The sequence below is a fragment of the Trichosurus vulpecula genome, chromosome 3 (assembly GCF_011100635.1).
Source record: "Trichosurus vulpecula isolate mTriVul1 chromosome 3, mTriVul1.pri, whole genome shotgun sequence".
NCBI classification, from domain to species: Eukaryota; Metazoa; Chordata; class Mammalia; order Diprotodontia; family Phalangeridae; genus Trichosurus; species Trichosurus vulpecula.
The window spans coordinates 295,864,177-295,890,832 of record NC_050575.1 but is presented as its reverse complement, the minus strand read 5'-3'; the positions used below and the strand labels follow the sequence as shown (position 1 = coordinate 295,890,832).

At 49.5% G+C, this 26,656-nt stretch overlaps 2 protein-coding genes across 5 annotated transcripts; one reads left to right on the top strand and one right to left on the bottom strand.

Moving 5' to 3' along the window:
- The first annotated feature begins 996 nt into the window (after positions 1–996).
- Positions 997–16,793, top strand: FAM160B2 (family with sequence similarity 160 member B2). Of its 4 annotated transcripts, none has more exons than XM_036749591.1 (17): positions 997–1,231; positions 5,853–5,931; positions 9,004–9,176; positions 9,660–9,764; positions 9,912–10,034; positions 10,502–10,714; positions 10,886–11,082; positions 11,398–11,506; positions 11,794–11,870; positions 12,166–12,355; positions 12,880–13,025; positions 13,171–13,296; positions 13,597–13,687; positions 13,939–14,082; positions 14,520–14,660; positions 14,943–15,043; positions 15,258–16,793. In XM_036749591.1, exons 1-17 carry the CDS (start codon positions 1,187–1,189, stop codon positions 15,394–15,396), a joined length of 2,199 nt encoding a protein of 732 aa, XP_036605486.1. In that variant the 5' UTR covers positions 997–1,186; the 3' UTR covers positions 15,397–16,793. The 4 variants fall into 4 exon arrangements, with proteins under 4 accessions (XP_036605486.1, XP_036605487.1, XP_036605489.1 ...); XM_036749592.1 differs by having other exon boundaries at positions 1,073–1,231; positions 10,889–11,082; XM_036749594.1 differs by lacking the exons at positions 997–1,231; positions 5,853–5,931 and adding an exon at positions 6,541–6,614.
- A 423-nt stretch (positions 16,794–17,216) lies between these two features.
- Positions 17,217–23,377, bottom strand: NUDT18 (nudix hydrolase 18). Its single transcript, XM_036748478.1, has 3 exons — positions 22,663–23,377; positions 18,890–19,103; positions 17,217–18,713 (listed from the first exon to the last, which is right to left on the bottom strand). Exons 1-3 carry the CDS (start codon positions 22,822–22,824, stop codon positions 18,118–18,120), a joined length of 972 nt encoding a protein of 323 aa, XP_036604373.1. The 5' UTR covers positions 22,825–23,377; the 3' UTR covers positions 17,217–18,117.
- Positions 23,378–26,656: the final 3,279 nt, after the last annotated feature.

Genomic DNA, 26,656 nt, shown 5'->3' with positions numbered 1-26,656 from the left:
CTGCCTTATTAAAAATCTACCTCTCTCTGACTCCCTTTTCCACCTCTCCTCATAGCTGCTGCGCAATGCAAAACATGAAGCAAAATGGCGCAGTGAATAGACAGTGGGGCGGGAGTCAGGAGGACCCCAGTTCAAATATGATCTCAAACACTGACTAGCTGTGTGACCCCACTTTGCCTCAGTTTCCTTATATGTAAAATAGGAATAACAGCACTTACCTCTGTTTCCCTGGGCTTAGCACAGTACTCAGCACACAGTAGGTCCACAGTGAATGTTCATTGACTGACTGATTCTAAAGTCTCCTTCCTTCATCTGTAAAAGAATAGATAGCATTTATGCGCTTTAAGGTTGGCAGAGCACTCTGTATGTAATCTCATCTCTCTGTTCATTTTCTCCGGCTGTCCCCTATGCCTGGAATGCTCTCCCTCCTCCAAACCAACTGCTAATCCCCCTGACTCCTTTAAGTCCCGACCTTCCACCTTCTACAGGAAGCCTTCCCCACAGCCCCTCTTGATTCCAGTGTGGTCCCTCTGCTAATTATCCCTTATGAACCCCGTATATGACTCATTTTGTACATATTTGCTTGCATGTGGTCTCCTCCATTAGATTGCAAGCTCCTTGAGGGCAGGGCCTGACTTCTGCTTCTTCTGCTTTTGGTATCCCTGGGCTTAGCACAGTGCCTGGCACATAGTAGGCACTTGATAACTCCTTCTTAATTGACTGATTTGATGCTCACAAAACAACCCAGTGAGACACATGTTCCTATATTATCATTATAATTGTTATTGTGGTTATTATTAATATTTCTATTTTCCGAGCCCCCAAAACACGTGAAGTAAATAAGGCACTTGGTGTGCTGTATCCACATGATGTGGGTTTGCCCCCTCACAAGAGGGTTGTGGAAGGGTCCGGGCCTCAGTCTCTTAGCCTGTATATGGGGGAGGGGTTGGTCAGGAGGAGCCTCCGGCTGGGGGCGGGGCCTGTCAGGGCAGGGCGGGTCACGTCACTCCGGGGCGGGGCCTGGCCCGGGGGCGGGGCTCGCCCCATAGCCCCTGGGCCTCCTCTTCTTTCTCGGCCTCGGCCTCGGCCTGTGCCGCCGCTGCCTCCGCCACCCGCACAGGGATCCCGCCGCCCCGCCAGGCCCCCTCCCCGGCCCGGGGCCGGGGCCGCCGCCGCTGCCGCCGCCATGCTGAGCCGGCTAGGGGCGCTGCTGCAGGAGGCCGTGGGCGCGGTGAGCCGGGCCGGGGAGGCCGGGGAGGCCGAGCCACGGGGCAGGCCTGACAGGGACCTAGGCCCGAGGAGGCGGGGGCGGGGCGGGGAGGAGCCTCCGGGCTAGGGGGGCCTCGGGGCGCCCGCCCCCCGCTCACGTTGGGGGTGAGGGGGGAGGAAGGGGCTGCCCCGCCCTCGGGGGCTCACCGATCCTGCTGGGCTGTCCCCTCCCCCTCACTTCCGCCTCGACCCCTCCCCCCTCTCTTCTGTCCCCAGCTCCCTGCCCCCGGTACTCTTCAACTTATTTCTTTCCCTCCTCTCAAATCTTTTTTCCCACCTCTCCTTCCCCTCCCAGGTCTCCCCCTCCCCAGGCTCTCTTCTCCCATCCATCCCTTCCTCAGTCTCCTCTCCCACTTCTCCCCCAAGTTTCTCTTCTCCCCAGCTCTCTCCTTCCCCATGCTTTCTCCCTTCATCTACTCCCTAAGTGTCTCCTCTCAATTCCCTCCTTTCCCAGTCTCTCCCTCCCCCATCAACTCACCAAGTCTCTCTTCTCCCCTTCCCCAATTCTCACTCCTCCCTGACTACCCTTTCCCCAAGTCTCTTTTCCCCAATTTCCCCCTCCCCCGGTCCCTCTTCCCTCCATCTATCATCCTCTCCATGTTTCTTTCCTCCCCCTCTCTTTACCTCCCCAAGTCTCCATTTCTCCTTCTCTAGCCTTTTCCCTCCATATATCCTCTCCTGCCATCTATCCCATTCCCAGATCCTCCCCCATCTCTTCCCACTTGTCTCTCTTCCCCATCTGTCTCCTTCAGTTTTCTCTTCTTCCCCATCTGTCCCCTACTTAAGCCTCTCTCCTCCTAAACTCCTCTGCCAGATTTCTCTCCCCATATCCTTCCTCTGCTCCTACATATAAGCCCTTCCCTTTTCATCTACCTCCCTTACCATCTTTTTCCCCTCCCCTTGTTCCTCTTTAAGTCTCTCCCCTTACCTTCCCACCCCACCCCAATTTATCTCCTCCCTGGTCAAGAATTTTTCCCCCAGGTGATAATTCTTTTATAACAATGAAAAAAAGATCTTTCTTCAAATTGAATATTTTTTAAAATTTTTCTCCTAGGGGAACACAGGAGATGACAGAATCTCAAAGTCAGAAGGAGCTTCAGAAGCCATTTAGTCCAGTTCATAACTGATCCAGAATCCCCTCTACGGGGACAAGTTCTAGTGAGGGAAACTAATACCTCCTGGAAGGCCTTGCGGGGCTTGGATTATTAGGATTTTTTTTTTTACCTTATATTATCTAAACTTGCCTCTTTGCCACTTTTATGGCTGCTCCTAGTTCTCCACCCTTGGGCCAAGTCTTAACATCTTCCATATGGCAGCCCTTCAGTTATTCAGACAGTTGCTCTGTCTCCTCTAGGTCTCATTTCCTAACTTCACACAATCAGCTTGTACCCCTCCTAAAAAAAATCAGCAAACTATGAAGCCATCTGAAAACTCCCAACTTTTCCACCTTCCCACATCCAGCACAAAGCCTCCCTTATAGTAGGCACTTCATAAATGGGAATTTAATTGATTATTACCCACGAAACAATCCCACTCAGATAATCCCCCCCAAATTATCCTGACCCTACCTTAAAACTTCCATTCTTAACTTACCACAGCCAGCCTTAGAAATCTTAGGGATAGGAACTAGACCAGGAATTTCACTGGTGTAGGGAAGTGATGAAGACCTTCCCTTTACCAAGAAGGCAAGATCAGCCAGCACCTTCTCTGCAAGTTACCATCAGAGAGTTGACGAGAGCAGTGGTGTCGAACTCAGAAACAGAACCACTAAATGAACCTAAGGATCCCTGTAGGTCTGGATTGTGGAAGAACCAAGTTCAAATCTGGTTTCAGATGCTAGCTCTGTGACCCTGGGCAAGTCACTGAACCTTTGTCTCAGTTTCCTCTTCCATAAGATAGGGATAGTAATAGTACTCACCTCCCAGGGTTGTTGTGAGGATCAGATGAGATGATAATTGTGAAGTGCTTAGCACAGTGCCTGGCACATAGTAGGTACCGTATAAATGTTAGCTATAATAATTATTGTTGTATTTTTATTTATTTTGTTAAATCGTTCTCAATTACATCTTAATCTGGTTTGGCAGCACTCAGGAGGGTGGGCAGCCCACCTGCTTGTTGATGCCTCTGGCTGAGAGCACTAAGAAGCTAAATGAACTTTCCCAGGCTCACACAGCCAGAATGTATTAGAGGCAAGACTTAATCCAAGTCTCCTTGGCTCCCACACGAGCTTTTTATTCATCATTCTACACTACCTCTCGCATTTATGAGTTTAACTTCTAGGTACCCTAAGAATAACTCAAACTCTGGCCTATAACTTTAATAGACCTTAGTGTAAATACATTGTCTGAGTCTGCCTTAATTAGATGGCTCAATGTTTTCCTGAATTTGATCAACCTTAACATATTCCTGTCACCAAAATCCAATTACATTGGTCTATATGTCCTACATGGAAGAAGTGCAGAGAAGGATGCAAATTTTCATTTAATGACGATGTATTCCATGTCAATATGACTTTAATTCAATCACAAGCTCAAATCTAACCTAATCAACTTATATTAAGGGATAGTGACTGATGGTGATTTAGCCTCCCAGTGGTATGTATATTTTAGAAAGATCTCTGCCTTTGACCACAGAAATTTCTAATGTTAGAATTACAGGCATGGATTGAGAGGAAAGGCATTTTTAGGTAGTGTGCCCCTTCAAAAATCACACCTTGGTGTCAACTGCCTACAAGAATGCTGGCCCTGGATAATGATATGGAGTGCTGGAAATATCTCCCCCCTGCCCCTCATTTCCTGTCCAACTCTAAATCTGTGATCCTTTAGGCCTGGCCTTCCTACTTCCCCTCCCCCAACCCAAGGTAGCAGGATCCCTGTACCTTTTCTTTTCTTTCCCTAGGTTACTATCACTTCTTAACTTGGTTTGTAACCTCAGGCCATTGCTTCCCTTTCTTACACTAGTTAACTTCTGTAAAACAGAATATGGGTTAATTGCTACTTTGTAAAGCAGGTATCCCCTATAAACTGAGAGAATTGGCCTTGCTCTCTAAGATCCTATCTAGTTAGAGATTCCATGATCCTAGGGCTATCTTTTTAAAAAGCAAATTTGGGGAAACTTCATTGGGAAGTATACTAGGAAAATCATCCTAGTAATAATAAACCCTCTTAAGTTCTTTAAGGGCTATTGGGTAACTGACCAGTTATCAGAATTGTTCCATTTTGCTGAAGACCAGCAAGAGACTTGTGGGAACTTGAAGTTCAATGTTGGGTTGGTAGGGACTTGGTCACAGAAGACCTAAGGTTGTCAGGAAGCCCACCAAGAAATAGACTACATCCAGGAAACAGATAAGGAACATTCCGAAGAGTCGGAAACAATCGACTAAGGGGAAAGGAATAAGTATTTATCTAGTGCCTCTCACTGGGCTAAGTAAGTGCTTTACAAATATTATCTGATCCTCACAACAACCTGGGGCAGGGGGGGCATAAGGTGCTATCATCCCCATTTTGCGGATGAGAAAACTGAGGCAGGCAGAGGTTAAAGTGACTTGTCCAGCATCACTGAGTGACTAAGTATAGCTTGCTAAGTGAAGTCAAATTTAAATTCAGATCTTCCTGACTCCAGGCCCAGCCTGGAGTTCTGTCCATCCTACCACAAAACTTGGGAATTTAGAAGCCCCAAGGTGCAATCTTCTGTGCCTGTGACCTCCTCCCCCTCCTACTTCTGCAGAAGGGGAGAGGTGCTTTCTCATGGCTCTTCTATGGGGCCAGGCTTGTTCTTTGTCATTTCGCAACATTCATTGTTGATTGTTTTGTGGTGTTCTTTCCATTTAGCTATAGTCATTCTGGATATTGTTTTCCTGGCTCTGCTTACTTCACTTTACATCGGTTCATGTATGTCAGCAGTTTCAGTAATGGGCTTAATGGGCTTGATAGCACCCTAAAATCCCTGGGCACCTTAGCTGAGGACAGAGCCCTGAGGGATACCCAAGGTTGGGGGGGTGGGAAGAGGAAGAACCAGCAGAGGAACTGGTCAGGTAGAAGGAAAATCAGGACAGTATATAGTCATAGTAGTTAAGGGAGAGAGGTTCGTGAAGGTAGATGATAGCAGATGTTAAAGATCTAATCCCCCCTCCCTGGGCGGGCATGCTTGCGTGCACACACAAACACACACACACACACACACACACACACACACACACACACACACACAGTATTTTCAGACGGGGAAAGTGAACCTCAGAGAGGGGAAGTTACTTGCTTAAGGTCACACAGAATAGCAGAAGTGGGATTAAAATTTGGGCCTTCCAGCTCAATCTCTAGTACCCATTCCACTATCACATTGTGTCCTAGAAATGGTGCCAGGCAAAAGTTTCAGAAAGGACATGCAGGGAGGTGGTCAGCACCAGCCATGGGGTCATGGAGCAGAATGTTCTGATTCTGACCTTATAGATCCCAAAAGGCCCGGTACGGAGCTCCTTGTGTGCACCGTCAGTGCTGGCTGGTGAAAATATGTGCATTGCTGAAGAGCTGGGGCATCCACTTTAAGCTGTCCCTCTCACATTCACTTTCTTTCTGTCTTTCCAGCGGGAGCCCAGCATTGACTTGCTAGAAGCCTTTGTGGAGCACTGGAAAGGGATCACTCACTACTACATTGAAACCACAGGTGAGACCTAATTGTCCTGGCTTCCTCTCAGATATCACAGGGGAGAAGGTCACATCACTACCTGGATCAGAGATGGGGGGTCTGAGGAGAGCATAAACAAATAGCCCACCCTGCCAGAATGCAAAGTGAGAGGAGAAGTCAGAAATTGGAGTGGCACTTGGGATGAAAGTGCCATCCTTTTGGCTCCCAGTGTTTCTCTACTTTGTTCTTTTGAGTAGATCAGTCTGTCTGGGAATAGCATTGGGCATGGTCCTCACTCTTCAATGGGCCAAGAAGATAGGTGTTTTACCTTCTTCTAGCCCCTGCAGGCCTCTGTCTCTCCTGGAGATGAAGGTCTAAAAAATATCCCAGATCCCCCTGAGGGGACATTTCCCAGCTGAGGACTCTGAGGGAAAACATCTCCTCATTCCTTATTTGTTTAGAGAGCTTATGACAGTAGGTCAAACCTTGGTCCCCAAAGGGTCAAGAGTCCAACACCTGCACTGTCAGACATGGGCTGGTCACTAAGTAATCTGAGACTGTGTCCTGTGTGCTCACCTCCCAGAGTTTACATTAAGTCTGGATTAGGGAAGGGGAGAGTTACATTAGTCTTTTACTGGGCAGCAAACACTAGAGCTGGAGTCAGGAAGACCTGAATTCAAGTCCAATCTCAAATGCTTACTAGACTAGCTGTGGGGGCCTGGGTAAGTCACTTCACCTTCTCTTGGTCTTAGTTTCCATAGCACCTACACCCCAGGTTGTATTGAGGATCAAATGAGATAATTAATATTTGTAAAGCACTTTGCAAATCATAAAGTGCTATATAAAATTGCTAGTTGTTACTATTTCTTGGGGCAGCTAGGGGGCGCAGTGAATAGAGTGCCAGGTCTGAAGTCAGGAAGAATCTGAAAGTCTGGCTTCAGCCACTTACTAGCTTTGTGACCCTGGGCAAGTCACTTCACCCTGTTTACCTCAGTTTCCTCATCTGTAAAATAAGCTGGAGAAGGAAATCACAAACCACTCCAGTATCTTTGCCAAGAAAACCCCAAACGGGGTCACAGAGAATCAGACATGACTGACCAACAAAGTGGGAGTAAGCTGAGAGTACAGATAGCTTATCCAGACATAAAGCCAGAAGAAATGCAAAGTTAGGGACTGTTCTTTTGGAGAAGAGACAGAAAGGCAGAAATCAGGATGCCCTTTGGCACTACTGGCACCTAATATTTTGGATCCTATCATCTGCTCTATCCCGTCTCCACATTCTAGCCCATGTTCACAAAGGAGTCTGTTTCAGGAGAGGCTTGAGAATGGAAGACTTGGGACCATGATCAGCCTTCGCATATTTGAAGAACTGGCAGGCGAAAGAAGGATTAGACTTGTTCTGCTTGACTCCAGACGGCAGAAGTAGGACTGAAGAATGCAGTGAGGCAGACCCTAGGCTGGAAGGAAGGGGAGAAGAACAATTAGAGATAGCCAGAAGTGCAGGAGCCTGCCTGGAGGTGGGGGTGGAAGTGTCTCTCTCCACACAGGGGGAGGTCTTCATCTGAAGGTGAAATGATCTCTTGTCAGGCTGGTTGTAGCATGGATTCCTGTTTAGGTATGGGTTCTGAATTCCTGTCCAACATTGACTAGTCCTAGCCTGCCCTAGAGATTTAAGTGGCTTGTGTTGATCCTAGAATCACCCAGAGAATTCCTTTGATTGGCAGAATTCTGGAATATCCAGAGCAGACTTCCCTGCCTCTCCAGAGGTAGCATGGTATAGGGAAGAGGACATTGGCCTTGGAATCAAGAAGACCTAGGTTCAAATTCCACCTCAGCTGTGTGACCTAACCTCTCTGTGCATTGTCTGAAAAACAAGGCAATTGGACTCATTCTAGCTCTAAACCTATGATACTGTGATCTACTGGGGGATCTCCCTGGACCCACTGGGAATCCTGCATCTAAAGTAGGATTTGAACTCAGGTCTTCCTGACTCCAGGTTAGGTGCTCTAACCTCTGTTGCTCTGGCTCACTTGGATCATAAACACAGGGTTCTTCATGTCATGAGTCTTCATATTAAGCTAAAATGGCCACCCTGGTGTGGGCTGCCAGCACTCTGGATCCCATGTCCTGGAGAAAAAGTGACAGGCACTCTTAGATCATCAAGAATTTATTAAACTATGTGTCAGGCACCATGCTAAGTGCTGGGAATACAAAGAAAGGCAAAAATAATCCCTGCCCTCGAGAATCTTCAATTCTAATGAGGAAGACAACATGTCGATATATAGGTACATACAAGATACAGAAAGAGGAAGTGGAAGGTAACCTTAAAAGGGAGAGCGCTAGCACACAGCAGGAGGCCAGCTCATTGACCTTGAATGAAGGTCAACTCCAAAGCACCAAATCTTTTCTTATTTTCTTAAAGTGCATTTACTGTTAGATTCTTAGTCTAACTAGCTGAGAACTCCATTCCTCGTCCCCACCTCCCAGCCCCACTAGCTCTTGTTCCCCAGAGGTGGCCAGAGTGATAGAGAAGGGGAGAGTCAGAGCCTGTGGAGATAGTTGGTTTGGTTTTTTGCCTCCAGTGCCAACACGTAGTTATGATCTTCTCATTATTGAGAAAATAACTAACAGAACTCAGGGAATGGTCATCCAGTAGGCCTCTTAGATGTCTTCTGAGCTGCATGATAAATACCCCAGAGTCCAGGACTTCTGAGTCAGACCCTAAGCTAAAAGGTGCCCCAAGTTATCTGCTGTCTAAATGCTGGCCCTGGACATCTCCTTCCTAAAGAAGCACTGGCCACTCCGCCTCTTGAAGGCAGGAGGATAGTGGTGTTGCCATCATTTTGATGGACGATTGTCTAAAGAGCGCTTGGCATCCCAAGCCCCAAGGAACCCAGTTTCTGTCTTACTGAAAGGGAGTCTCATCTGGGAAGCCTCATTTCTTTTCTCTTGTTCTTGGCATTAGATTTGGCTTCCGGATCTGACTCCACATTGTCTTCCATGGGCTATCCCCTGTCCCCCTGTAACTTTCCTCTACGTTCCAGAGTACACTTGTTTCCTCCATTTGGGGAAGAGGGTTCTAAGTAAGAGCTCCTCCTGTACATGCTTTAGATGAGAACACTCCAGCCAAGAAAACAGACATTCCCTGGAGGCTGAAACAGATGCTTGATATCCTGGTCTATGAAGAAAAGCAACAGGCAGCAGCTGGAGAGGCAGGGCCCTGCCTTGAATATCTGCTACAACACAAGATCCTGGAAACCCTGTGCACCCTGGGGAAGGCTGAGGTAGGGCATAATATACCCCAGACCCCTAAAGGAGCTCCTGGCCCATACAGCCAGCGAGAGCCTCCAAGGACCACCTCAAGAGGTGCTCTTGGGGGAGGACATGAAAGCATGACAGGGATCTGGGAATTAGAGTTCCTAGATTCTCTTCTCCTCTCCTGTCCTGTAATTCCTAAATCACAGCCCTCTGAAGAGGCCTAACTGGGATGGCCAGTTGCACAGACATGATGGGGAGGGGGAGGGGTGTGATCTGGGACCAGGGATTATGACTGTGGCAATAAGGACTCTCCCATATCCCCCCTAAGAGTACATTTCAGAGATGGGGTTTTACCTATTTCTTGACCAAAGCTTACACTGACATTTTCTCTCTAGGGGATCTGGAATCCCTACACCCAGCCAGCCACCCCCTGCCAGGCAATAAGGGGATTGTCCCCATTGATAGGATGGCAGTATGCTGATCAGTTTCTCTATTCCCTGGCTTCTCAGTATCCCCCAGGTATGCGCCAGCAGGTGTTCCTGTTCTTCAGCAGAATTCTAGCCCAAGTACAACACCCTCTTCTACATTACCTCAATGTCCACCGGCCCGTGCAGGTATGGGACCAATGACTGGGGTGGGGAAGGGGGTGGAAGATATAGCTGGATAAGGGAATGTGGTATACTGCCCCCTCCCCTTTTCCTCCCCACCAGGACACCCTGCCTTATAGCTACTCTCTTTCCCATGCTCTCCTCTATTCCCAGAAACTCCTTCAGCTTGGTGGGACTGCTACTGGATCTCCCACAGAAAAGGAGGAGGTACACTTTACCACCGTTCTTTGCACCAAGATCCAGCAGGATCCAGCCCTGCTCACCTACATTCTAGAGGTAGGTATTGGCTCTAAGAAAAGGAGGGAAAGACCAGGGCCCCATCTGGGATTACGCCTCCAGACCACAAAAGGCAGGCCCAGCTTGGGACCAAAGCCTCAGAGTTCTAAATCCCATTAGGGAATGTCAGCTTTCCGAGTTCTAGACAAGTGGTTCCATCTCCTTCTGGGAGCGGAGAGGGACAGACAAGGTACCCAGAGATGAGATACTAGAAGGTCCTGCTGGCCACTTTCTAGTCTGTCCGGGGCTAAATTGAGTCCTGGCATAGATTAAAGCTAAAAGGGAGGTTGGAGGCTATCAGGTCCAACACCTCTCTCCCACCCCCATTTTACAAATGAGCAAACTGAAGTGTAGAGGAACCTCTATGTGACAAGTCCAAGTCACATAGGTAGTGTCAGCACATCCTGCCTTTCCAAGGAGAGCCTGCAGGAATACCATGACCGAGACTCATCCAGACTTCTTTGCAGGGCAAAAAAGTTGTGGGGAAGAAGGAGACATCTAGCCACCAGGACAAGAGCTCTCCCCTTGAAGAGCCTTCCAGCAGGGTCCCCAAAGTTGATGGGGAATCCTGGGGGGCCCAGGCCACTGGTACCCATTTGCCAGGAGGAACTGAAGAACCTAACAATGGGCTTGGGGAGAACAATCTACTCACCTCTTTGATTGGGTTGTGCAAAAGCAAGGTGCTGGCTAAGGAGATGGTGAAAGGAGGCTGGGTGGTGGGTGGGCGGCAGGAGCCAGGGAATGTGGGGAGGAGATTCTGGGGAGGGAATGGATGGGACAGATGGAAGAGGAGGACCTGTTGGTTTCTGCAAGTGCTCCTCTCCCTGATATTCTTTGTCCCCATCCCCTAGAAGAGTCGAGTGGCCCTGAAGGCCCAGGAGAACCTGCTGCTCCTAGTAGGTGTTGCCCCCCAGGCAGCAGCCACCTACTTGGTACAAAGGAGCCCTCTGTGCTCTGCAATGGCAGAACACCTTTGCCAGCTGTATCGGGCCATGCCCAGCTTCCTTGACCCTGCTGACATCGCCACCCTAGAGGGCATCAGCTGGAGGTAGGCCTTTGGCTAGAAGCATCCTACCACTGGCAGGGTAGGTAGGCATCAAATATGGGACATCTTCTTTCTGTGTACCTCTTCTTGCTGCCTTCAACCAAAGTTCATAAAATGTCATAAAGAGCAATCTCTCCCTCAGGGAAGGTAACAACTCTGTTCTTTTGCCCTGGTTCAGAAGGCTTCTGTAGAACCATCCTAAGGGAAAACACCTAGATGGGCTAGGAGACCCTGGGAGACAGAGCTCTTACAACATGTGATGGGAGAAACCCAGGAGACCTTCCCTCCCTGCCCAGACCCTCCTTTCTTTCACTGCAGGTTGCCCAGTGCCCCCTCAGATGAGGCCTCCTTCCCAGGCAGAGAAGCTTTAGCTGCATTCTTGGGCTGGTTTGATTACTGTGACCATCTCATCAGGGAAGCGCATGAGGTATGGAAGAGCTTGTCTGGGTTCCCAGGATGGGGGAGCACAGCCCTCAGCTCTCTGGTTGGCAGATGCCCATGTCCCTGTCTCCCCCGTCATACAGCAGGGTATCCCTCATTGTCTGCTTCAGTGCTTTGAAGAAACCAACATGTAGGTTGAGTCCCACCTTCCCCACTCTTTCTCATTCAATTAAATTCATATTTATTGATTATCTCCTGGATGCCTGAATACCTGTTACTGAACACTTGCTCCTTAATTCAGATGAAGTAGAAGATGTGGTCTTTTGCCCCTAGGTTGTTGCAAGTGCCCTGGCAAAGGCTGTGACTGAGAAGCTATTTGTTGCAACCCTGCTGCCCCAGCTCTTGCATGTGTAAGTTGGAGTCATAGTCCTCCAGGCACACACAAAGGGTAGGCTCAAACTCAGTGCCCCACCTCTCCGCTTTCCATCTCCCAGGATCATGGGCATCTCAGGCCACAGTCATCTTCAATGAAAGCTACTGACATTTACCCACCAGATGCACTGTGCTGGCCTGGACCTCCTGAGTCGGGGTTTTCCCTTCATTTTGACTGTCCACACCTCATTAGGGATGGGGAAGGAGACAGACAACAGGGAAGCTGCTGCTCTTGCATGCCTCTCCCCCTCCTAAGGTCATCTCCCTTCACAGAGCAGAGCAGAGAATCCTGACCTCCACAGCCCTACTGACAGCCTTGCTGCACCAGCTTTGCTCCCCAGCCCTGCTGCAGGAAGCTGTGGGTTTTTTCGTGGGCACAGACCAGCAGCCTGAAGCTCCTGAGGACAGCCCCCATTCTCTGTGCTCTCACCTTATTGGACACTGTGACCACCTCTCTGATGAGGTGAGGATGGGAGAGGACCTCCATTTCTGGTAGTTCCCTCTTCTCTCCCAGGTCCTGATCCCTCTCTGTAGCTAGAAGCTTTCTAGAACCAGGAACCTCCCTAAGATGTTTATCTTTCCTTGGCTCTTTTCAGTCCCAGGACCTCCAAAATTTAATAAGCAATTAGCAACTTAGCATGCAAATATTTTTTGCATCTAACTTAAGTCTGTATAGGACTTTATAATTTGAAAAGCATTTTTACATCTGTGAAGTAAGCATGGCAGGTATTGTGACACCATTTTACCAAGAGGAAACTAAAACACAGTCAGTCGGCTCGCCTATGATCACACAGCAAGTGACTGTCAGATATTCTGACTCCTGGTCCATTTTTGTCTCCCGTACTCTCCCTGTAACCATCTCCCCTCACTCAGAATTCAAGCACAGAAGCCTCATGTTTGTGAGCACTGTAGCTAAACAGTCTCCACACCTGTAGACCTGGTTGACTCCTCCTTCCTCCCCTCTCCTGTGTCTCCTGTACTTCCCAGATCAGCATAGCCACCCTGCGGCTCTTTGAGGAGCTGCTGCAGAAACCAAATGAGCAGATCCTCCACATGCTGCTCCTTCGGAACCTGGAGGGCCGCACGTACATGGCCCGGGGCTTGCCTGAGCCAGAGAGCTATGAGGACAGTCTGTGAGTGAGGACATGGGACTAAGGGGCAGGCCGGCCATGGGAGGAAAGGAAAAAGGGAAAAGAAGGAGGGAGGGAGAAAAGGGAATGAGAAGGGAAGGGAGGAGACTCTGCAACATACCCTCTCTTGTCACCCTTGGCCCTGCAGAGACCTGGAAGAAGACCCTTACTTCACAGATGGGTTCCCAAACTCTGGCTTTCAGCCTGCCTCCAGACTTCCAGCTCCCACTCCTCATCTGGATGGCAAGACAGCAGTGACAGAGATTGTCAACAGGTGAGGAGTCTGAGGCTAGAGCTTGGTTGTCCTCATTCTGGGCAGGGGGTGCTTCTAGAAGGGGAGAGCATAGAGAACTGATGTTCCATGACATAGGAAACCTAGCCTCTGGTCTCTCAACTGGCAATTAAGTGAGCAGGCTGGGAGCCAGGAATCACTTGGGGCCTCATCATCTGCCTCTGGACCATTGGCTATCAAGTAGGGAGGGAAAAGATCCCAGAGGTCTAGGACACAGACTCAGGTGTAACGCCCCTGCTTGAACTCCTTAACACCTGGGTGCCTCCTTTCTGTATCTCTCAGTTTCCTCTGCCTGGTCCCAGAAGAAGCCAAGACTGCAGCCTTTCTGGAAGAGACTGGTTATGACACCTATGTCCATGATGCTTATGGGTTGGTGAGTTTTCTTTGCTGGCTCCTTTGTCTGCCATCTTCATCCTTCCTAATGTGGGGATCATTTTCTTCCTGTGTCATCACTCACCCTCTCAACATAAGTTCCCATACTTTCAGCGTACTTTCATTTCTAAAGAAGAACTAAGAGTCTGACCTCCTATCTAAAGTATATGGGTGTAAGAAAACTGTCCCTGATTTCCATCAGGCCCAATATCTCAGAACCTGCCCAAACCCAGGATTCCTGTCTTGTCTCAGTTCCAGGAATGCTGTTCCCGGGTTGCCTCCTGGGGCTGGCCTTTGGCTCCTACCCCGCTGGATCCCCATGAGCCCGAGACTCCATTTTTTGAGGGTCGCTTCCTCCAAGTGCTCTTCAATCGGATGGCACGGATCTTGGATCAGGTAGCAGGATAAGTATAATTAGGCAAGCCCACAGCTTGGCCTGGGTAAGGTATTGAGGAAACAGCACGGGCAAGGCACCCAGGATAAAGCCAGGCTTGTTCCAGCCACAGTGGTGCCCCAGCAGGATGACTGATTGTAGAGAACAGGTTTCTTATCAGGGTCTTGGGTTCTAATACTGCCTCCCTTCTTTCTGCCTTTCCCCCTTTCCAAACCTACATACTACCCTAACCTTCCCCAGCTGGGAAGCCCCATCATGCCGTTGCTCTTCATGCCCCAACATGCTTGGCCTTCAGCCCCAGGGGATCCATGTCACACATATCATGTGCACTCTGCCTCTCCCACACACGTTCACACTGGCCAGGAGCCCTGCTTGGGGGGAAGATAGAGAATGCTCAGAGGGACCCCCTCATTAACATTACCCATCATGTTCTCCACAGCCATACAGTCTGAATCTGCAAGTGACTTCTGTACTGTCCCGCCTTGCCCTATTCCCTCACCCCCATATCCACGAATACCTCTTGGACCCCTACATTAGCCTGGCGCCTGGCTGCAGGAGTCTCTTCTCTGTGCTTGTGAGGGTAAGGATACCAAAGAACCAAGAGGCAAGCTGAGATGGAAAGGGAAGTAAAGGGGATCCAGAGGCTGGCTCACTGGCCATAATATGCTATCAGAGGTAGTGAGGCACTGGCCACAGTGGGGTGAACGAGGGATGGGCTCCTTCCTTTTCCTTCCCCACCCCCACAGTGGTCCATGACTGGCACCTCCTAAGGAAAGGCCACAAGAGGAGTTCTAGATCCCACTGCTGTACCCCCTCTCCCCCACCATCCCAACCTCCTGGTCATCTCTTCTCCTTTCTCTAGGTAATTGGAGACTTGATGCAGAGAATCCAGCGGGTGCCCCAGTTCTCAAGCAAGCTACTCCTGGTTCGGAAGCAGTTGACTGGGCAGGTCCTGGGAGAGCAGTAAGTACCTGTTCAAGTGATGCTGAGGCTTTGGGAAATGTCCTGGAAGAGAGGAGGTGGGGGGGAGGGGTGGCACTCCTGGCAAAGGGCCCTGCTGTTTGCCTCTGGCAGGTTTCTCTGCTGTGTTCTGTAGGTATCAGGGAAGGTACACTAGGGGAACACCAGCCCCTGGGCAGCTGAGCAGCCGTGGCCCTTTGTTTTTTGTTTTCTGTAGAATGGACCATCAAACCCTCCTGCAGGGGGTGGTAGTGCTCGAAGAGTTCTGCAAAGAGCTGGCCGCTATTGCCTTTGTTAAATTCCCCCCAAACAGTCCTCACCTGAACCTGCCTTCACCCCCACAAGGACATGTCTGAGCCAGAACCATGGGGGGGGGGAACTCCATGTCTACACCTTTGCCTCAAGGCAGCCTCTTCCCCTGGCATGCCTAGCACTGTTCTCCCTGGAGTGGGGGGAGGCCTGACTGCCTCCTCAGACCTCAGCAATGGTGTCTGCTTTTCCAAGGCCATTAGCACTCAACTCCTGGCTTGTAGACCATATCTTCCAAGGTGGGGCTCTCGAAGGGTGCCAAGGAAGCAGGAGAGGAGGCTACAGCTCTTCCCTGGACAAACGTTGTTCAAAGAGACAGAGAAGCAGAGCACATGCCCAGTACTTACCAAACTTTTGATTTTTTTGTACCCACTACCTCCCCTCTCCCATTCTGGTCATCCCTGTTAAGGGACAGGCAGAAGAGAGCAATTGGCTCTAAGGCTCTTCAGTCTTAGGAGGCGGGACCTATTTTCACACTAAGCATCAAAGAGCTGCTGAGACTTAGACCCCATCCGCCCACCCAAGCTTGACCCAAGGGGATGTGAGCAGTGAAGGGAGAGCTCGGGGAGGCCCCCTCTTCCTCCTCTGCCCCTCCTTCAGACGGTTGCAAAATTCCCAACTGCAGCATGGCAAGCACCCAAGGTATGTTCCGCACCCAGGCGGGGGCAGCTGCTAATGAGAACCTTGATGTGAGTGCAGCCAGGGTGGGAAAGGGCCTGGGGAGAAGAGCAAAGAGCCAGCCTGTGGCTGGTTTCTCTGGCGCCCTCTGAACCCGTCTCGGCAGGTCCCTGACACCTGGGTTGAGGCACTAGGATCCAGGAAGGGCCGTGCCCTTAGCAGCCCGCCCAACTCCCTGGCTCTGAAAGTGCACTCATCTCAGGAACATCAGGCCTCGGCAGAGTTCTGAATGAACAAGGCTAGTGTTCATCGGCCCACCTGCAGACCCGGCCGGGAAGGGGCTGGAGGAAAAGCAGCCAAAGCCTGTGTCCCGCTCCTCGTGTGTTCTCTGCTGCTGGGGTTGCCACCCCGCTCACCCTGGATCTGTTTCGACCTGTAGTAGGTGGTGCTAGGCATTACCTCACAGGCTTCCCTCCCAGGCAGGGAGCAGCAGCAGCCCAAAGCCCCTTTTCCTGGCTGCCTTTCTCTGCAGATCAGACTCAAGTTGCCAAGGGGGTAACATGCAAGGGGAGGAAACCCAATGACCTCCCTAATCCCTCCACTCCCCACTGCAAGCTGGGAGGACAATCGACTGGCTACTGCTTCTCAGGGTGGGCCTATGGTGGCCGATCTCAGCTGTTGGAGAGAACACGGGCTACCTTTAGTCCAGCTTCAGGGACCCAATGGGAGGTCTGGGAACTGAGCTCTCAACTTCTATGCACTTTGGCCTATGCATGGTGCCCTCCATGAGGCAGCACAGCAATAAAATGGTGTGGTTGTACAAACATCAAAGCTCCATCCTTTTCTATACATTGCAGCCCTCCAAGTAGAAACCACAGAGAAAACTGCCTGCCTGCTATAGCATTGAGTGTGGCCACAAGGGTAGATGGCATCTCACCCTCACTGGGGGTAGCTTACCTTGGACCAGACCAGGCTCTTCGCCTTTCTGTTCACTTTATATGCCCCTTTCATCTTTTGAGACATTTCCTCCTCAAGTGGGTGAGACTAAAGGGAGGCCCCCACCAAGGTTATAGCCCCATGTCTTCTCTTCCTGTGATCTGAGAACCCTAGACCACCCAAGCAGATCAGGTTATGAAGGCCAGCTTTCACCCAGACTTCTAAGCTCAGTGAAGGAACCAACTTCTCCCTTTGGACAGTGCAGCTGAAACACTCCTGCTTTTGTTTCACAGTCACCCAGGCAGACGTCAAGGGGAGTTTGATTGAACATTTATTAAGCACTTATGTACTAAGTGTTTAGGGATATAAAGGGAAAAGAAGAGCCTCTGCCCTTAAGGAGCATACATTCTACTGTGGGGATAGATATAGAAGCATAACACAAAGTAAACTGAGACAAAGAATTAACTGGAGAGTCAGCGACTGCTTCACAGAGAAAGGTGGCACCTGAGCTTATCCATGAAGCAGTCAAGGATCCCAAGAACTGGAGATGAGGAAGTGCATTCCAAGCACAGAGGAAAACTCATGTAGATACACAAAGAGGGGAGACGAGTTCATAACAGCTAGTAGTCTGGTATGGCTGGGATGTGGACTTCATGAAGGGAACAAGTATGAAATAAGGCTAGAAGTACTGGTACAAATCAGAATGTAGAAGGCCTTAGATGCCGGGTATAGAAGTTTATATTCTATAGAGCTATTTCTGAGCAGGGGACATGGTCAGACACCCGGCTGCTCAGGAATAGGGCACACTGCAGCAATGGAGGGGCCTCCATTTTACCCTTCTACTGGCACACACAGACTTCAGCACTGTAGAAGATAAAGATATTACCTTGGCAAGGTGGCCACTAGAGATAAGTAGGCATGATTTCATCTGCAGGCAAGCTATTCTAATAGTCTCAGGCTCTAAGATGAGTAGGCTTTCAGTTTGCCTTAGGTGACCAGTCTTTGGGCTCTGAACTCTCTGCCCAAGTTCAGTCACTGTCCCTCTTGGCAAGCAAAAAGCAGGACTACAGGGGTGGAAGAAGGATGGTAACTTGAGGACCAAGAGGCCCCTATGAAGATCTCTGTGGGCTCAATTCCCAGGCATCCTAGAAAATTCAAAACCATGGCTGTGTGGCATCAGTGCCCATATGTGTGCTCATCTCCCAGCAGCTCAGTTAACTATGGATTGGCACAACAGACAATTCTTGAAGTCTCTTTAGAAGGTGGCTTTGCACATCTTCCTCTTCCACCTGCCACCAGCAGAAGTTCATTCCTTGAATCTCAGGTGGCTTGTTGAGGACGCCTGGGTTTCTATAGGCCACCGTTACCAGCACATTCAGGCAGATCCCATCAGCCTGGTTCTTGCCCAAGTGCTGCAGCCCCAGTACCCCCTGGGTCTTCACTGTCAACTGGGACAGTGTCAAGCACTGTTGTAGGAGTCGAAACACAGACACCATAATGCTGCTATTCTGCTCTGATGAGGTGAGTCCACAGGCTGTGATGGGCAAATGGAGACTGCTTTCTGTACCCGCCAACACCCATATATTGTTGGCACTGGTAAAGGCAGCTATAAGCCGCTGGCAGATAAGCTTGCAGGGAAGTTCTTGGGGTAGAGTAGGAGGGTGTCTAGCTTGTTGGTAATAGTAGGAACCCAGTTTTATGAGGGGCAGGATGTCATGGGAACGAAGTGGAGTGGGCAAGGAGGTGTGAGGGTACCAGCCAGCTTGCAGGGACTCCTTATCTGCCTCTTCAGAAGTCTTGAGGATCCCACCTGAAAGAAGGCGCAAGGGAGAAGGTAGTATCAGAGGTAAAAGAAAAAAGATGCCTTTTTTGGCAGAAAGATTTATACCAGTCGATTATCTTAGGACAGTCAGTCTGGGGAGGGTCTGAGGAAACAAGAAGGGAGTGAGGTGTTCCCCATCTGCTGCCCACCATGTGGAGGATTACCTGTGGGGCGGGCAAGGAAAGCAAAGCGGATCCAGCGGGGACCTCGCTCTTCCACTGCCAGCAGCGTCAATGGCTCACACTCCAGGCCTGCCTCCTCCTTCACCTCCCGTCTCAGTGCCTCTAGAATGGTTTCCCCAGGCTCCATTCTCCCAGCAGGTAGATACCAAGACCCATGGCACTCTCTTTTGGCTTCCTGGATCATTAACACTTCACCCTAGGGAAAGAGAGAAGATCTCCCATCCCAACTGTCATCCATTCCCCCAGGACCAATTTTCAGGCAGGACAAATAGCACACACCCTTATCTTGCATCAAAAAGGTCCCTACCAATACCTCAGAGGGTTTGTCAGACATGAAGACCTTCCCTCCTCCTATCCAGGAACTTAACAGATGCCTCAAATACTAGAGCTAGGATGAATGTAGTGAGCAGGGAAACACCAAAGCACTATTTGCTGGGTTACCCCTGCTCTTCCATGGTGTCTGAAACATTTTGACTCCCCTTCATTTCAACAAGTTCCCTGTGGAAAGCAGATCTACAGGTGCCAGGATTTATCAGAGCCTTATCCCAGGGCTTTGGGTACACCAGACACCAGGCCTGTGCCTCATTCCCAATGTGTGTCTGTTCTCCCCTCCCTGCTAGATTTCAAACTATTAAGAAACATCTCAGACTTGTTTTGAGGATCCTACCTCACAGCAGTGAAGACCAAATGAGATATGTATGTACAAGTCCACTCTGCCTTCCCTCTGGTGATGATCTCTAATTTATCCTGTCTATGCATATCCTCTCTGTACAGAGTTGTTTGTATGTTGACTCTCCCATTAGGCTGGGAGCTCCTTGGGAGCAAGGGACTGATTTTTTGCCTCTCTTTGTATCCCTAATGCTTACCACAGTACCTGACATATCGTAGGTACTTGTTGACTGACTTTAAACCTTAAAGGGCAAACCTTAAAATGCTATTCAAATGGCCAGCTGTCATCATCCTCATTATTTTAATACCTCAGGCCTCACACATTCTCCCCTGCTTCAGCTCTGGTGACCTCTATCCCCTCTCTACCACAGCCTCTTACTTGGGTGGTCAAATCTTAGGCCTTGCCATTACTTAAAACTATTTCACCTTTGAGATCATAAACTATGAATTTCCTGTTTCTGACAAAAATCACTCCCACTCCTCCAGGTCTCCTCTTCATGTCCTCTGCTCCCCTGATCCTTTCCTCTTTCAGCCACATCCTCTTCTGACTTGTCTCTCTACCCAGTCTTAACCACATGGTCAACTCTTTCAAAGCTCCCCTCTCCTTTATTTTTGAATGGCTTGTCCTTTGAGTTTATCATTCTTGCCTTACTAATTTAAAATCTTAGATGAGGATGAGCTCCTTTCTCTGCTCCTATTCTTATATTGCCTTAACAAAGTAGAAGAAAGTGATGAAAATGCCCTGATGGGGTCCTAGAAATGTATGCTAATAACCCTCCACTGGGCCCTCCCTTGATGCATGGCAATTATTCTATTTATGTCTGTTGATTCCAAATCACATTCCCCTCGCCAGCTCTTCCAAACCTCCTTTCTCCTCAAACCCCCGATTCCACTCCACCCCACTCACTGTCAGTAGCTGGCCTCAATCTTCTCAGTCAAGTAGGAGGTGAAGTCATCTGCCTGAAACTTCCCTCAATTTCCCTCCTCCACACCTCAAAGTCTGTGGTGATACCCACATCCATCTCTTTGCCTCTGGTCTCTGAGGAAGAGGTAGCCTCCCCCACCTTATTCAGGACCTGCAGCAAATGTGTACTCTCCCATCTTTGGTCTCTTCCTCTTTACTTACAAAAACATTCAGGTTTCCCCTAACTTAAAAACAAACAAGCAAACACCCTCCTAACTCTGCTACGCCCTCAAACTATTCTTTTTTCTCTTTAGAAAGAATAGTTACATGCTTCTGAACTTGCCTTTTGACCATTCACTTTCTAATCTCTCTCTGTGCTCCTTTTCCAGCTCCTTAAAAACAGGGTGGGTGGGGAAAGGGAGCTCCTCACTTCTCTCTTTTCTCTCAGTAGCTAGCTGTCCGTCTCTCAGTAACTGATTCTCTCTTCTCTCTATCTCAGGCTCTCTTTCTCAGTATCAGCCTCTGTCTCAGTATCTGCCTCTCTCTCTCCTTCTTTCTTCTCTCTCTTTTTCTCTCCCCAGCCCTGTCCCTCTGTCTCAGTATCTGCCTCTCTTTCTCTTCCCCCCCCCCTCTCCCCCACCCCCGTTTCTATCTCTCTCAGTATCTGCCCCTCTCTCTTTCCCTCTCTGTGTCTTTGTGTCTGTCTGTTTCTCCCCCCCTCCCCCACTCTGTTTCTCTGTCTCTCTCAGTATCTGCCTCTCTTTCCACAAACTTCCCCTTGATGGTTTCATCAACTTCCATGGCTTTCATTTTCACCTCAAGGCAAATGACTCCCAAATCTTTATCTCCAGATTTGACTCCTCCCATGCATGCCAACCCAGGGCTTCCAGCTGCCTGCTGGATACCTCTCATATCAAGATGTCCCGTCAGGACTTCAAAGTTAGTGTGTCCCAAACTGAACTCATCATCTCGCCTCCAAAACCTGCCCTTCTTCTTGATTTCTCTATTTCTGTTAATGATACCACCATCCTCCCAGCCACACATGGTAGTAAGCCTCAGTAATCTTTAATTATTCCTCCTCTCCTTGAGGCAGCTAAGTGGTGATAGATCACTAGGTCTGGAGTCAGGAAGATCTGAGTTCAAAGCCAACCTCTGACATAAGTGTGAGACCTATATGTGACACTAGACAGGTCACTTAACCTCTATCTACCTCAGTTTCCTCAACTGTAAAATGAGGATAATGATGGTACTTACCTCCCAGGGTTGTTGTGGGGATCACACAAGATGATATTTGTAAAGTGCTTGACACATAGTAGGGGTTTAAGAAATACCTGTTCTCTTCCCCCCATCTCGGTTCAATAAACATTTATTTACCCCAATAGACCATAAGCCCCTTGAAGGCAGAGGCTGTTTTGTCTTTCTGTCTTTGGATAACCCCAGCATGGTACATAGTATAGTAGATGTTTAACAAATGCCTGTTCTCGCTCTTCTCCCCCCATATTTATTCAATAAGTATTTATTTCCCACCGATAGAATATAAACCCTCTTGAGGGCAGGGACTGTTTTATCTTTTTGTCTCTGTAACCCAGCAGGTGGCACATAGTAGGTGCTTAATACATCCTCACTGAACAGCTGGACAGTTGCTAACGTTCCCCCCTTTATTCAAGACCCCGCTCAGGAGCCACAGTCAGGAGCCACAGTCATGAAGCTTTCTCTAAACATTTTGTCTGGCTCTTTCCTATACGTTAATCATACTCTAACTTGCAAGTGCTGGCTTGTGAGCTTCTTGTGGGTAGGGCTTGTATCTTGTTTCTCATCTGTCTCCTTAGCCCACAGTGTTTAATAAATAAATAAATAAATGGTGAATGGAATTCTCCATGCTTGCATCCCCTGTGGCAGCACGCACAGTGCGTTATACCTCATAGATATTCAATACACGTTTTGGGTGAATATTAGATTTCTTTGGATGTCACTCCTACTGGGCACTTAATAAAATGCTGGTTTGAGTTGAAATGAAACTGGCATCTGATTGTCCAATCACCACCTTGCCAATAAGGGGGGCCTTTCTCCGTCTCTCTTTCCCAAGGTCATGGATTAAATGGGTCCAGGCTCTAGGGTCCCCTATCTTGGGGTGTCTGGGGTCCCAAAGGACGGCAGAGTTAGGGTCCTGGCTGTCTCTCACCTGGTCGTTGAAGAAGACAGCCAGCACGATATAGGAGACATTCTTCCTGAGCTGCACAGGCACAGGTGAGACCTTTAGGGGTACAGAGTCATAGTCGAGCACCGGCAGCCCCTGGCCCCCCAGCACGGCCCTCAGGTCCCTTGCCAGGCCTGAGGATGCCATTGGCAAGGGCTGGGGGTGGAGGGTGGGGGTGAGAAGGATACAGGGATGGAGAGAAGAGGAAGAGGCTGGGATCCAGAGGGTGGGGACCAGACTGGATCACGTGGGGGGAGTGGTTGGGATGGAGCAGGGACTCTGGACTAGGGGGACAGGTGGAGCCCCAGGAACAAACATGGAAAATTTGGGTTAAAAGGAAACGGATCCCGGGGGACACACGGGACAGGCTGGAGCTGGGGGCTAAGGGCACAGAGAGGCCAAGGTCAAGGACAGGGTCAAGGTCAGAGTCAGCTCTATGCTGAAGGCCCAGGCCCGGCCGGACAAGGGGGGAGTTAGCGGGGGGGAGGGGAAATCAAGGCCTGGTCCGGTTCCCTCCTCTGGCCCCGCCTCTCTCGGGAGACCCAGGCGCGCCCTCCCCACCCCCTCTGTTATGACGTTACGCCGTTCCGGCCCTGCCATTGGCCATTGGCCTTCCGGAGGTGGAGACTGGTCTTAAAGGAGCCGAGTCTGTGGAGTGCCCGCTCAGACTTCCGCCCTGCTCGCGCGGCCCCTTCGCTTCTCCCGCAGGCGGCGCGCTGACGTTACCGCCCGCTGGGGATAGCAGTGACGTCACCCACCCACAGAAGAGAGTGGGTGAGGCGTAGGACGGCTTTGGAGTGACGTCACAGAAAAGCGGTGACAGCCTCTGTCCTGGAGAGACACCAAGACACCCCTCCCACAGACCTTTGCCCACCGCACCCCAGCTTTCTCCTTCGCCCTTCCGCCCTGCACCCCAGCCCACGCAGCCACGCGTGCATTGCCTCTTCGGGCACCCCTAAAGCCGTCCCTCCGCAGCGCCTCGCGTCCATCAGAACTGGGTCAGTCTCTTCCACACAGATGCTTCTGATGCTGGAGACAACTTGCAAAAAAATGAAAAGCAACCCACACCTCCAATTCCTTATCCAGGCTGAGCACCCCCGGTTCCTTCCCCCGCCTCCAGCTTGGATGCTGTCCGCCGTAGCCTGGCGGTTGTCTTTCCCCAAATCCCTGAACGCAGGGCCCCGAGTGTGCTCCGAGAGGGCCGTGTATAGGACAGGCGAGCATCTCCCCAGGCTCGCGTGCTGATGCTTGTCCGCGAAGGACCTCGCGAGCGCCTGGATCTTGCGGAGGCAGCCCACCCCACCGGAATCCTCAGATCAGTTCTTCACATGAGCTGTTGGTGACCACTCCAGCCCACTGCCTTTTTTTAATCTACGTTCGGATTTACACCTAGCCTTATTATTTATCACTGAATACCAATGGTAGTGTAGGGCCAGGGTCAGCTAGGTGTCTCTGAAGGGCAGTGGGGTGAAACTCAAATAAAAACAGGGGTCGCTTAATCAAACATAAGGAACCCTGCCAGCTGCGTGTTGACTTAGAAAACCACATAGTAACATTATCTACATCTTATTGTATTTTTATTTTGTTAAATATTTCCAAATTTCATTTTAATCTGGTTCAAATATGCTTAGTGTTGTGGGCCCACCTCTGGTGTGGTGGCTGAAACACTGGCCCTGGAGTCAGAAGACCAGAGTTAAAGTTCCGCCTCAGTTACTAGCTGTGTGACCCTGGGCAAGTCATCTAACTTCTCTGTCATCTGCAATAGGAGGATAAGAGGAGCACCTACCTCCCAGAGTTGTTGTGAGGATCAACTGAGATAATATTTGTAAAGCACTTTGCAAACTTCAAAGTGTTATTATTACTGTTTGCTGTTATTCAAGACCTACCGATATCCAGAGGGTGACCCTGGGCAAGTCACTTAACTTCTGCCTTCCTCAGTTTCCTCATCTGTAAAACAGAGCTAATGTAGCGCTTGCCTCTCAGGATTGTGAGGATCAGATGAGATAATATTTGTAAGTACCTTGCAAACCTTAAATTGCAATATAAATGCTAATTATTATTATTATTAGCCTTCTGACACATGTTGGCTAGGGGAATCAGGACAAGTCATTTAACCTCTGGGTGCTCTTGGCAGCTAAAGTGCTGACTTTCTTTGACATAGGGAGTTTTCTCATATGAAGGTTACTATATCAATGAAATCATAGCTCTGGTCCAAATGCCCTAAATAGGCTCCTGGTTCTTGTCACCCAACCGCTCTCCCTCCCATCTTTATGTCATTTACAAATCCGATAAGCAAACCAGTTATACCTTCATCCAAGTCATTGATAAAAACCCCGAAAAGGGCACGGGGCCAGAGTCTGGGCATAGCAACAATCCCATCGTCATCTGTGAATGTTTGTTATACCAGAATCCTGAAATTCTCCTGTTTTAACCCAAACCTCTCTTTCCACCTGTCCCCGAGCTTCGCCCCTCTTAAACATGCTCTTTCTCACCTTAGTCTACATTGCCAGCTTTCCCATTTCCTTGGCCTACAGTCCTGTGGTCTTATTTACGTTCTTTCCCAGTGTTCACACCGTAGTTAAGCAAGTTCGACTTCATGCTGTTTTCCACCCTCTAAACCTCTACCCCCCCCCCCAAATACCCACCTTCTCTGTCATCTGTAATATGGGAATCATAAGCGCACCTGCCTCCCGGGGTTGTTGTGATCCTCTGAGCATCTCAAACTCAACCTGTCCAAAACAGAATTCATTTTCTTTCCCCCAACTCTTCTTCCAGACTTCCCTACTGCTGTGAATACTATTCTACGTCCAGCACTTAGCACAGTGCTTTAAAGGTACATAGTAAGGGCTTCATAAATGCACCATTCCTTTCTTCATGGGGGTGGGGGTGCGGGAGAGACACCACCATTCTCCCAGTCACCAAGGCTCTCAAACTGCCTCACTTTCACTCACCCCATATATCTAATCCGTTGCCGTATCTCGTCATTTCTAACTTCTCCGTATCTGTCCGATACATTCCCTTCTCTCCACTCCTCCGGCCATCCAAGCCCTCATCACCTGTCTCCTGGTACTGGTTTCCCTGCCTCAGGTCTCTCTCCAGTTCCAATCTGTCCTTCGCTCACTGCCAAAATTATCCCCCTTGCTCAGAAAGCTGCAGCCAGGATCAAAAATAAAATCCTCTAGTAGTCAAAGCGTCTTACAACTTGACCTCTTGCTGCCTTTCCACCCCACTTACACCCTACTCCCCGTCATGCACCCTATGATCAAGGTACACCAGCCTTCCTGTAGTTAGTTCCTTGAATAAGACACTCATGTGTCTTATTCAACAGAGACCCTCTTCTATTCTCTTGTCACATCCATAGGCCTGGGCACATAGTAGGTGTTCGGTGATGGATTCATTAATTAATGGATTGCCCACCATAGAGCTCACTACCTGTTCTTCCTCATTCAGACTCTTCCAAGGCTCTCATCTCTGTGTCTTGGCACTGGCTGCCCCCATGCCTGTAATGCTCTTCAGCTCACGTCCCACCTTCTCCACCAGACCTTCTCCGTGGCCCTCAGCTGTGATTGCCCTCCTCCTGTCAGATTACCTTCATGTCCTCTCTCTCTATGGCATGTGTCTAGTCATTTACATTTACTCCCTCCCATTAGAATGTATGCTCCTGGAGGGAAGGGCTTGCCTCTTTTTTTTTTTTTAATCTCCAGCACTTATCACAGTGCTGGGCACATTTCTGGCCAGCTAGGTGGCACAGTAGATAGAGCACTGGGTCTGGAGTCAGGAAGACCTGAGTTCAAATCCTGGTGTGTGATCCGGCAAGTCACTTAACCTCTGTCTGCCTGAGTTTCCTCATCTGAAAATAGAAATGAAAATAGCACCTACCTTCCAGGGTTGTTGTGAGGATCAAGTAAGATAACAATTGTAAAGCACTTTGTAAACCCTAACGTGCTATGTATAAACGCTAACTATTGTTAAATAATTA